The following is a 12631-nucleotide window of genomic DNA, read 5'->3' as shown; positions in this document are numbered from 1 at the left end:
AGAAACGACGTCGTTGAAGAATCTGGTCAACAATTACAAAAACCATGGAGCAGTCGGAAGAAATGTACAAAAGTGTAAAGCGCACCTGGAATAGCTTTGGGTGAAGTCTAGAAATGCGTCAGGTGAAACATTGCTGAGTGAATATTGAAATGTATGAAGTGTACAAACAGACAAGCTCGCCGAGATACGAACGCACCTCTTCGTGAAATATGAGAGTGCGTGAAGTGTAAAGTCGACAGACGTCAGATGAAATATTATGTAACCTGAATCTTTTTCTTCAACTAACAGTGGTCATATTGACTTCTTTCCGTCTGATTGACAGTTTGATACGAGGTATGCAGTAATGACCCTACTACACACATCGACTTAACCCTCTCCGCATTCATTTCAACAAATTAAGTGCAAAACACGGTACAGAATTCTGTTGTGCTGTAGTTTATTAAGTTATTATGTGTCAATATAATTCTTCTTGTTCCTAGTCAATCAGTGGAGTATAGGGCCGCAAGCAAAAAGCTGCAATCTTGTTTTGTATAAACAAGTAGTGTGTAAAGACGAATATATCAGAAGGAAAATGCATTCTGAAGATAAATGTCAATATATAAACACGTAAATCAGAAAATTTGAAGCTGAAATGCTGTTACATTTTAACATTTCCACACCACAAAGGACAAGGGCTTTGCTTTTAATTTAATCCCAATAACGCTCTCCGAGAATACGCGTCCATTGAAGCGAACAAGCCATGAGAAGTTTGGACATAATCCACAGGCTTCGAATCTTGAAAATATCCTTTTGTGCAAATTATTCAAAACAAAACAGTCTTGTAGCACTGCCTGAAGTGAAACACATCCATGTAAATCCAAAAAGACCCACCTGCGTAGGCATGCAATGACGATGCGGAACGTCTGCCGACGAGCAACACAAGGTTTTCGATCCCTGAGTTGATGGATGTTGAGGTAGACTACCCTGCTAACGACAGTGTCAACCAGAATGCCCTTGTAGAACTGAACACAAACACATCTCAGGCTCTTTGATAATACAAGCATTGCATGGAAGTATGTGCAACATCTGAATCCTTTACACATGCCACATATTTCAAGAACGAAATTTTTTTTTTTGCGGATGTCCTGCAGTTATTGAAGCAAGAGGATTGTGAGTAAAATGCCTTCTCAAGAGACCATAGCTTTAAGACCAAACTTCTTAAACAACTTTAGCAAATAGTTCGTCTATATTTGTCCCTTTGAAAGTGTGGACAGACAAGATAGCGGGGAGAGGAGCTTTCAAAGACTCCATAGCATAGAGTTGACAGCTTGTAGTTTATTCTAGCTTTAACTGGTAGCCAATGAAGAGAGTGAAGAAGTGATGTGACATGTTCACATTTGCGAGTCCGGAAACCGATGCTATGCTCACAGGTTGATTTTAACAGATGGAATGGATTGGTAAGGTCACAGTGTGGCAAAGTACTGCTGCAGTCGATCAAGGCCGCTGTAGTGTGAGGTCAAGGAGGCCACAAGCTAGTCTAAAACTTATGACATAATGATGTAGGTTTACTGGGGATTATTGCTTCTACCTCAGTGGTTCACAACTTCCAGATCTTGCTGTTTCATTCTGCTTTGTCCTTTGCCTGGCCTCATGCCAGATGTAATACTCACTTACTATTATTAGCCCCAGTCATCACACATGGTAAGTGATAAATCTTGCTTGCAGTAGTTAATTCATTGCTTCGTCAGGTTACATATCAAACGGAAATTAGTGCTGTTATTAAGATACAGGGTCCCACATATAATCTTCCAAAAGTAGTGTACATCATGACTTTACACTTCCGAACATTGTTTTCTAATGGTTTACAACACAATCAAATACCAACAGACCATAAACACATCACTTTGCTGAGTGATCAAGAAATTAGCAACAGTTTCTCTGGACTTGAAATATTATGTAGTATTTAGCACAAAGCAAATCTGCAAGACATTTAATAGCAGGATATTCATGCAGCACATTCCAAATCATCAAAGGATTTATTCATTATATATTTTGAATTACATGCGGATTATGATTACATGTTTTATGGAAGACACATTTGTTACTTCATCTTTATGAAGGACAGTTCTCGAATGGAATTCAACAAAGCAGTAATCCTTCCACAAAACCTTTGTTTCCTTAAAAGACTGCAATGTCATTTAATTCCCAAGCCAGTGTCCAAGGGACTGCTGACTGCTCTTTCTGGAAATGAACTTAGCTCCAGTATTTTCTGCAGTTTGTTCAGACAGCCACTGCTTAAAAATAGCCTCCATTTTTCTTCTGGAGCCAGGACTGCCATTGTTGACTGTTGGAATAATCTTCTTAGGTTGAAGGAACTGTACAAATCTCTTCATCTCTAGGAAGCTGCTGTGCTCACTGTACGGGACTCCTGATCATTAATTTGAAAATAAGAAAAAGATTTAAATGAAATTAGTTGTTAGTTTATTAGTTGTATCTGTACTGCTACACGCTTGTGTATAGTCATTCTATCCCTTTAATATCCCAGACTTTTAAAACCTAAGTGCAAAACCCTAAATGTGATGGAATGCAAGGCAACAGCATACATGCAAGTTTCTATGTCATTCAGCATGCTCATTTTTGTGTAATCACTATTTTTCACACAATCACAGCAAGAAATCACCAAAACTGACAATGCTTTATGTCTGTCAGATAAGCTGTATCAAACACTAACCCAACTGTATTTTACATCACAAGCAACTAAATTTTAGCCTCATGAAAGTTCAGAGGTTAAAGCTGAGAGCTAAAATCTGAATGAGTTACACATCCCTGTGAACATACAAAATATATATATCAGTTTGAATCAAACTCTATGCAGGTGATCTATTGTTGCGTTCTTTGTGAGCATAGAAGGTGGCTGTGCAAGGTTTGAAAGTACAGTTTCTTGCAGTGGCTATTTTCAAGGCCTGGCATATAAATTCTTCACTTAACTTTTCTGAAGAATTTGGAATTTCACAAAAAGATCATAACTGAAATGACTACAGGTGAAGTTTGTAAACGATTTCATTTCCTGTGCAATCTTTGAAGTAAAATATAAGCCAATTACTTGTTATGGCTATTATTATTATTCTGAGGTTCAGAAGAAAAAAAAAGATGCTGACCTAATTTATGAAAAATCATGTGCAGTTTCTTCAAACTAAAAATAAATGCTGATGTAAATTTTTTTTAAGGATGATGTGCTAAAAATATATACTGATGTAAGTTTTAGGGTCATGTACCAGAATACTAATCAACTTCAAATCTTCACACACCAAACATTTTCATCTTCAAAAGGAAAGGACATGGAACATACAGTCAAAACCTACCATAAACAGTGATTCCATTCTGAGAATATTTAGGCCGAATATTTTCCAGAGACAGACAATTTTTTTTGTATGTCCAACCAGTAGGTTCAAAGGCCAGGACAGAGGAAAACTGTGGACACTGTTGAAGGTGTGCCTCCAGACACTAAAGATCAGAACATCACCTACTTTGTTTGACAGTTGTAGTTCCTTTAATGTAAGTTTCATATTAAAATAGCTTTCACTCTTAGTCATTCCTTTCTTTAATGCTCTCTTGCTTTTTTGCCTCTCTCTCTCTCACACACACACACACAGAATATACTGTAACTAATGAAACACAACATATTTTAGAAATATTTCAGTGAAGGATAGATAAATCATTGGAATGATAAATGTATGGATTTTTCCATTACAGATATATAAAATGCATGGGCTCATTCCGTATTTCTGTAAGCTATCCCCAAAAGTTACTAATGTTAAGAATTTTATGTCTCTATGATCAATGCATTTCTACTTTTTTCTGTTCTCCTTATTCTCCATTTTCTTACAGTCTTCACCTTTGCATTCAGCTGACCCATGGGTAGAACATGAACACATCCATCTGACCAGCGTACACTGACCATCTTCTTTAACTGTGGGTCTTCCAAACAGTCAAGTATGCGTTTCTTTGTGGCTTGAACACACACTTTAGAATGTAGAGCCTCTGCTATGGCTGCACACACACATGCATACCTTTTCTCTATTATTCTATATATATAAATATCAGAATAACTTCCTGGTTCATACACACTGCAAGGCCTCTCCTAGGCCTTTTACTGAACATGTACAAAAGAATTTGTACTCTGAAACAATGCATGCAATACTAATAATAATAATAAAAAAATTTAAGTGATGCTCAAGAATGTCTGTATCCCTCATGTCAAGGGAGGCAATTCACTCAACATGCAAGATGATTGTCATGAGTACCTGCGAAGATTTTTTCTTTGCCAATGGTGTAAGCGCCACAAACCACAAGCGTTTTAGGTTCCTTCTGGACTGCTTTTAAGGCTGTGGTCACAGCAAACTGTACTACCTCTGACTGTGGTGGGAAGGCATACGATGTATTACAGTATCTGTAAATAACATCAGAATGTCATCCCAAGCAAACTAACAATGCCTGCAAAAATATATTAGGAGTGACATGAAATAAATACATTTTGCCCATGGCTGTTACACCATTAATATTTTGTGTGGAAATCTATAAAAATCTTGTCTGTAGAATGATTTAAATGTACCCAACCAAACTTTGTTTTCAAAATACGTAACAGTTATTCAGCACAAAAAAAAGTTTGTCATAATTTTCTCCAATAAAAACTATCAATTTTACTTTGATGATGAAAATGATGATAAAACAATATTAGAAAAGATCATAGTGATTGTAATATGCAGCTTGAAAATGTAAATGTCTGTTACAGTTACAATGTTATATGTTACATCTGAACTATGTGACCTTACATCTCAAATACAACTGTCTTTGCATTTTTTTTTCTGACAGTGCAACACTTTTCTTTCCATAAGACATACATTTTGTTTAAGTAAATAAATCATTGATTAAAGGTAAAAACTGCATTTTTGTGCTGAAGATATAGCTTATCAATAAAGACAGTTCGCCACTGGAATGTCAAGCATTAACAATATGCACATCTAGAAATCCTGAAAGAGTTAAAAGTATGTTTTGAAGATAAATTCATGATCATAGCTATATTTTTCAAATTGATGAACCTTAAAAATACACTTTCCTTTATGCAGGGCATAGCATTGGAAAACTTGAGTTCCGCTTACAGGGTCGGGGTCCAGGGGCCGACGTACCCCTGGTGGGGTGTAGGGGCAAAACCCCTACTGGGGGGTCAGCTGAAAGATTTTCAGTTTTTGAAGCATTAATTTCACCCTTTTCCTGCAACGTTTTGCAAATATTTTCATTCACAATAACATTAACAAGACACACACACACATGTATACCAAACATAAATCCATTGGGACCAATGAAACACACACACACAAATTATACTTATATAATTATTTACTTGGCTGTCAATAAAACTAGCAGGAATTGTCACAATATCAGCTTGCGTTGGTTTTTTTTTCTATGCACTGTCAAAACTAAAGAATGAAGACAGCTTTGTTTGCTTCTTTGGTTTGTCTGCGACAACTGTCACAATGTTCAACTACTTGTCAGCGTTTTGAATATCCTCCCCAGCACCCTTCTGGCTGCTGACAACATTCACTCCTTGGTTAGCATCTTCATTATCCTTGACACGTTACTAGGCTGTCAATAAAACTAGCAGGAATTGTCACCAATATCAGTTTGCATTGTTTTCTTTTCTATGCACAGTCAAATCTAAAGAATGAAGACAGCTTTGCTTGCTTCTTTGGTTTGTCTGCGACAACTGCCACATCAACTAATTGGTCAGATATATCCTCCCCAGCATCCTCCTGGCTGTTGACAACATTATCCTTGACAGCATCTGCTTTCTGGCCGTTGACAACCCTTTCTTGGTCAGGATTGTCATTCTGGCTGTTTGTTTTCTGCTTCTTGCTAGATTTTCTTTCGAGCACTGCTTCATCCAGTATTTTCCTTTTTTCTTTTGCTTTAGACGGCAGTTTCTGATCAGGTTCCAAGCCCATTTCATGGCAAAGTTTGTTCCTGGTTTCCTGGTTTGTGTTCTCTGATCGGCAGATTATTTTCTCCTTGTGAGAAGATGTGTCACAATGGACTTTGATGGCAGTGAACCCTTTATTCCCGTAGGCTACTTCTTTTCTGCATACATCACAATATGCCTTGCCCACTGCTGCGAGTTTTTTAATGCAATGATCGTAGCACAAGATCATAATCTTGGTCTGTTTCCTTTCTTCCCTCCTTTTCAGACACGGTAACACTGTATTCTTTTTCAAGCCATTCCCAATTCCACGAATAACGGGAAACCCTTATCGCTGAATAGCTCACCGCGCCGTACGATGTCAGATCTTGCCATCGTCGAACGTACCACAAGCTTTTTTCTTTGTACTCGCAAATGCCGCGCAGCGTAAGAACTGACTAAAGCCAACACGTGTGGCGCGCAAAGGAAGTAATACAAAATGCAAGAATCGGAGACCGTTTGGGAACCGGAGACCGTTTGAGTACAAAATGTGCTACTGACGAGGCGAGCGCGATCGGCGTACGCTACTTCGAAATCGGCGTAAGTCAGAAGTCAAGTCGGCGTAAATGCGCCGAACGGCGTACAATGCTATGCCCTGTTTATGGGCAGATACCACCTTGAACAAGACATCATGGCTGAGCTTACCTGGAATCAATGATCTAAAAGATGCTAAGAGTTTATTAGCAGACCTTGCAGTGGACTAGAAAGAATGACAGATGCAAGGGAGACAGTCCACCAACATACGTGGTATCCAAATAGAGTTCATCAACTCTGATGTTAGTCAATGCAGGATAACTCTCCATAGAAGTATCTGCACGGAAGTCGCCAGTATGCAGGATTTTCTTTCCATTCAGCAACTCAAACAGGATGATGACGGCACCAGGACAACTGGCAGCACACAGCAAACATTGGCTTACTTTTCCCCACCATGTTTCCACCTCACTATTCTTTCCCAAAAAATCCTTCCCTTGGCCCACATTGAAGCATATTAGGGTCCTCCTGATCTTCTTCACCAGACAACATATTTTGCGAATGTAATTAAATGAGATCTGCTTTTACAGATGGTTATGCTACTTTTCAAAACTATTTCAACATTATGTCATTATCTGGTATTTATAGTTTCATAGTTATTTTAAAAGAATTGACAGTTTTGCTTTGTGGTGCAACTTTTTTTAATCCCCATTCTTTGACTATGTTATAACACTCAAAGGATTCAAAGAAAAATTATGAATGTTGAAAGAAAAATATATAAAATATAACTCATTTTAAATGCTGCTTGTCTTTGTTACATTATTAAGAATTTTCAAAGAAAAAAAATATACAGCTAGTGGGAAAGTGAAGGGTTAGTAATGGCTACAAGATCAATTGCAACAAACTCACTGATTGGCCTCCATGAGAGTCAGCCACACATCAGTCACTTGACACTGCTTGTTTAGGGGTAAACGATTGATCCAACAGCTAGCCACACCGAGCTGCTTCTCTACTAAGTTGCCTGTCACCTGTGCAAAGAATGCTTTGTCACTCATCAAACACGTAAAATTTTGATTTTCCACTGATACTAGAAGCTCTTACCAAAACACAAGTTAGAAAGTAAAGGCAACTGGATAAGATAAAATGATTAAAAGCCTATGCTGTCTATACTGTCAGTGAAAGACTTGCAGAAAAGAATTCTTATGCATTTAAAAATAACCTGATCTATTAATATTATCACAAATAAAAGTATGTTTTATAACATTACACAGACAGGCCAGGTGCGCATGCAAAATATTTACTGGATATTTACATATGCAATCTTTTTTTTTTTAGAGTGGCACTACATATCAAACCCAATGAAGCTAGAATTGTTTAAGTGCAAAAATAGTGTTAAACTGGCATTATGCAAAGATAAGAAAACCTATGTAATGAATTGAAATAGTAGCGATAAAACTTACAGGACTACAGAAGATGGGATGGGAAAATCGTTTGTTAAGACCGTTATAATGATCAGAATGGAAGTGAGTAAGAATATAGGCCTCACAACCTTCAATCTGTCCATAGCTGAATGCATCAACAGTGATCTTTGTACCTGAAAACAGTACAGAAAGTGTTCTTAGGGTGTCTTATAATTTATTCAGTTATTATGCGTGTAATTTATTAGTATTAGCATATATTTTATTCAAACACTAATCTGAAGAGAAAAAGGGAAGGAAAGAAAGGATTTTAAAAAATGTTTTCTATAAAATCAGTTTTTCATTTCAAATAAATTTCTAGATATTTAGAGGTACTTTTAATCCATTAATTTTGCACTTTGTGGTGCACTAAAAGAGAGACCCATATTTTAAAATTTTATGGTTTAAATCAACTGCATTAAAAATGAAAAAGAAAAAAAAAAACTATATGCAGATAATCTTGTTTAACATTTTTATTTAGGATCATGTTAAATCAAAATAAAAACCAGACAGATGTTACAAATGAAATATTGATCCTTCACACCGTGAACAATTACAGTTCACTGATTTTCTAGTCTCTATGCTTTGGGTAAACTTCATTAAAATAAGAACAATGTTACCTGGAATTTTCTTGTAAAATGGGCATTGTTTCCCTGAATTTCTTCCTGGCACAGGAAGCCTGTTTATAGTTAGGTCAGAGTTCCCTCTCTTTATTCCACTTCTGCTGCTTTTTTGCAAAAAAGCAGGGTGGGAAGACAACGCAGGTGAAATTACATTCAAGGTCAGCTCTGAGGCATTTTTTGATATATGAAATTTCATGTGAGAAACAGTTTCATGGTCACTGTTCTGTTCCACTTTAGGTGATAAACTGTTCAAAGGTTTTTTAATTATTTCAGGTAATAAATGTTGAGATTGTTTAGTCGTGCGGCAATGGGGCTGAAAGAATGAAAAGAGTGACATCTGCCTTTTAAGGCCTGTCCGTGGCAGTTCAGAGCACACAACACTTTCTTGGGAACTTGGAGCTGAATAACTTTTAGAAGGTTCTACAGAAACTGAATTTGGGATCAAAGATTTTTCCAAACTGTCACCTGTATTCCTGCCATATCTCTGTAGGTCTTCTGAAAAAATTGCTAAAGTTTCATTCTCTGACAGCTCACTGTTGTTTGCCTCATTGAAAAATCCACCATCATTCCCAGTGACCTCTTTAGCCTTGAAATTTGCCTCGTCAGGTTCTGACTCCATTACTCGTTCTTTTATAAAATAGTTGTTGCCGGTAGAAAAGCTAACTTTCCCAGTAGTTCTGCTCTCTGAAGCTGGAAAATGAGTTGTAGGTTTTTCTACACTGGTCTTCAAATCATCTTTAGACGAAGAATGGGAATTTCCATTCTTGCCTGTAGGTGATAGGTAGACTAACATACTTCTGCTCCTAGGAGATCCATCACCTTGACTAGCCTGGGTGTCTGTAACAACTTTGACCTTCTTTGCTTTCGAGCAAGAGGTAAACAGCTTCCGTTTTGTGGATGAGCAGATGGTACCTCTACTTTCCTGACATTCCGTCATGTTTTGGGAACACTTATCAAAAGAGGAAACACATTCAATGGTGTGGTCTTGACCTGCATGCTCTGTAATTAAATTAGATTATCCTGTTAACCTTTCAGTTACATATAATTCAATGCATAACAATAAAATGCGTCTGTGGTAATATGCTTGCATATATTCTACTTCTATAACATTTTAACAGGCTGCATTTTTTTCACACAATAATGCAAATAATACATGCTATAAAAATCTGAAATAAAAGGTAACTGCTGTTAACAACATACAGTTTTCCCCTTCAGATGTCTAATTCCACACAAAAAATACTATTATGTGATTCACAATTATTTTCAAAATGTTTAAATTCTGGTACAATTAACTACATATGCATAGAATAGCAATTTCAAAGTAAACAGTACAGCTGCAAATAAATGTATTAAAGTACAGTCGTACCGGGGTATATCATAGTTCACTTATTGCAGCTTCACTGTATCGTATTTTCTTTTTAATATATCTAATTCTATATCATGAAGTTTTTGCTATATCATGAATGTTGTGGTATACAGGTATTTAAATATTGATGATTTTAATCATTCAATTTGTAGCATACTTCACTTGGTGAATTCACATCATTCCGAATTTTATATGTTGTTAAACATATGTAGGCTTAAGAGTGTAGAAAGTGTTTAAGAGCATATGAAGTGTTTATAAAAATGTGAGAAAGGTTAATAAGAGAGTGGGAAAGTTTTACAGGAGTGTGGGAAGGGTTTATAAAGTATTAATATATGTATAAATAATAAAATAAATATAATGCTACTTTGTGGATTTTCACCTATTGAAGGGTCTCTGGATGGTACTAGCCATCCTTTTTCTGACAATCAAATATCGATGACAGTGCTGACTGTGATATTTTGTCTTAACTGTCAAATACACATGATCCATCATATTTCTATCACTTGTACAAACACCTACCCCAAGATAAATTATTTTCGTGTGCAATAGTTTACTGATATTCTGTTTCACTGTGTAGCATCTAACAAAAGAGTTCAATTGCTATGATTCTAACTGAAAAATTTAAGTAGAGTTCTATTAAATTCCATTCTATTTACAAACCCATATTTCACCTTTGCCAACCCTTTCAACTAATTATTATTTTTTATTTAATGTAAATCATCCATGTGCTAATATATAAATTCATTTACCTTGAGTCAGTCCTGCAAGCTGCATTGCCAAATTTGAATGAAGAAAACGGCGATAGTGACTTGGAATGGTGCTATCACAATAAAGTCCTGCAGAACACTCTATAGACAAAACAAAAAGACAAACAAAATTTGGTGCATTAAAAATATATTTATCTCAAGCAGACCATTTCTTTCTTTAGATAATATAAAGATGAAGGGAAAACATGTCTAGTGCTCAAAGCAAGGAATGAGATCATCCTCTCCTTCATTGTGTGTGCTAGCTGCTTGTTCCTACTCACATTCAGTACAAGCGTTCTATACTCTGCTTTTATTTCTTTGAAGGCATTTGTCCTGCCTCTTTTTTCAAATTTCTTTACTCCTACATCTCAATCAGAAAACTTTGCTCTTTGTCTGACTACTGCACACTGTCTACTCCTGTCACTAAAACAATAATGTATAGCTATGAGCTTTTGAACTATGGTGCAGCAAAGTAGCAGAATTGTTCCTTCTTATATTTGCCACTTGCCCACCATTATTTTAAATATGAATTGAAAATTACATCTTTCCCTTGAGCGCTACTCCCAAATTCAGTCCACAATGCTACAATATTGCCCATCTTTCCATTCATTCATGTACTTCATGTTAATCTAGTTTTACACTATGTGCATGCTCCTATATCAGCATGATTTTGTGCATATAAATTACACATTATTATTATCAAATGCGCCAACAAGTGCTAATAATAAAAAGCCTTATCACAAACAGCCTTATGATACAACTGCTAATCTGAAATTTAAATTAATAGTTATAAATAAACAATACACGCACGCACCACCACCACCACCACCACCACCATCACCACCACCCATATATACACAGAAAAAAAACCCACTTGCACAGAGAGTCAAAATCAAAGACAAATAAAGAAACCTTCAGTTGTTTTCAAAGGGATATCCATGCACTGCATCGTGTGACTATTGGGTGATTCCAGTCTCAGAATACTGAAAGGCATCTGGCAAAAGGGACAACGTCCATCTGTTGCATTATTTCCATCACAGTCTGGAGACTTGTTACTTGAGTCAGATACTTTGCTGAATATACTGCATTCATGCTGGACAGCCAAATTGATTTTGGAAACTGAAACACATTCAGGCAAAGTTTCTGGAAGAATTTCTGATTTCTTTGGTGAAACAGATTGCGAGCGTAATCGTTGTGGGCCTGTGGATCCCATGGTTCCTTTTGAGTCCTTTGGGAAAGACTGAGAACAAATATCCCCAAGCTTCAAACATTCTCTCTCTTTCAGTTTGCCAGAAATATTCTTTATCTTCTGGTGTGACTGCCTGTTTTTTAGTTTGTCTATAGAAACGCTATCTTTAGTGAGCGCTTTTAGTTTTACATCATGGGATTTGCATTTCTGTAACTTTGAAAGTTCTGTTTTCTTTTTAGTTATCTTCTGTTTGGTAGCAAAAGAATTCTCTGTCTTCTGATTGATAAATGATTTTGAGTTAACGGATTTCGACTGTGTTTGCTTGACAGACCGGCTTGCCTTAGATTTAGCAGTCTTGCTCTTGGTTTCCTCATCAAGCTTGGTGCTCTCGGTACTCTCAGCCACTGAATCATTGAAGACAGATCGTCCAATTCTTCGAAGAGATTTGAAACTGAAAATATCGTCGTCATTGTCACACATGGTCACACTGTTTGATTTTCAACTGTGGTACGATTGCATCTGCGGATCATCTGAGACTTTGCTGCAAAAGCATTTCTGGCGCCTTTCGGGCAACCGATTATTTACAGCTTCTTTAGCAGGCGCAATGCACTGAAAGGACTGGGACAGTATTTATGTACACTTTTCAAAATGACTCGTCATATTTTTCGAATCGACTGCACAAATGAGTAAACTAAAATTCAACCGCATTGTTAAATCTTTCGTACAATTCGAGAATCAACTCGTATTACACAACCTCACGCTGTGACAAAGGTCAAGGACTGTGTTT

General features: G+C 36.7%; 1 protein-coding gene and 1 long non-coding RNA gene across 2 annotated transcripts; one reads left to right on the top strand and one right to left on the bottom strand.

The window, feature by feature from the left end:
• Window positions 1–419: 419 nt before the first annotated feature.
• Window positions 420–12605, bottom strand: LOC112563508 (DNA cross-link repair 1A protein-like). Its single transcript, XM_025237437.1, has 10 exons — window positions 11568–12605; window positions 10659–10757; window positions 8541–9542; window positions 7924–8057; window positions 7373–7491; window positions 6737–6880; window positions 4284–4429; window positions 3875–4029; window positions 3342–3483; window positions 420–2407 (listed from the first exon to the last, which is right to left on the bottom strand). The coding sequence occupies exons 1-10, from the start codon at window positions 12322–12324 to the stop codon at window positions 2178–2180; spliced, it is 2928 nt and encodes a 975-aa protein (XP_025093222.1). The 5' UTR covers window positions 12325–12605; the 3' UTR covers window positions 420–2177.
• Window positions 3421–6739, top strand: LOC112563513. The gene is made up of 3 exons (XR_003099070.1): window positions 3421–3534; window positions 3868–3972; window positions 6602–6739. It is a non-coding gene; the product is annotated as an uncharacterized LOC112563513 (long non-coding RNA).
• Window positions 12606–12631: the final 26 nt, after the last annotated feature.

Source organism: Pomacea canaliculata, linkage group LG5, assembly GCF_003073045.1.
Source record: "Pomacea canaliculata isolate SZHN2017 linkage group LG5, ASM307304v1, whole genome shotgun sequence".
Classification (NCBI taxonomy): Eukaryota; Metazoa; Mollusca; class Gastropoda; order Architaenioglossa; family Ampullariidae; genus Pomacea; species Pomacea canaliculata.
The sequence above is the reverse complement of the archived record's forward strand: the minus strand, read 5'-3'. Positions and strand labels throughout refer to the sequence as shown.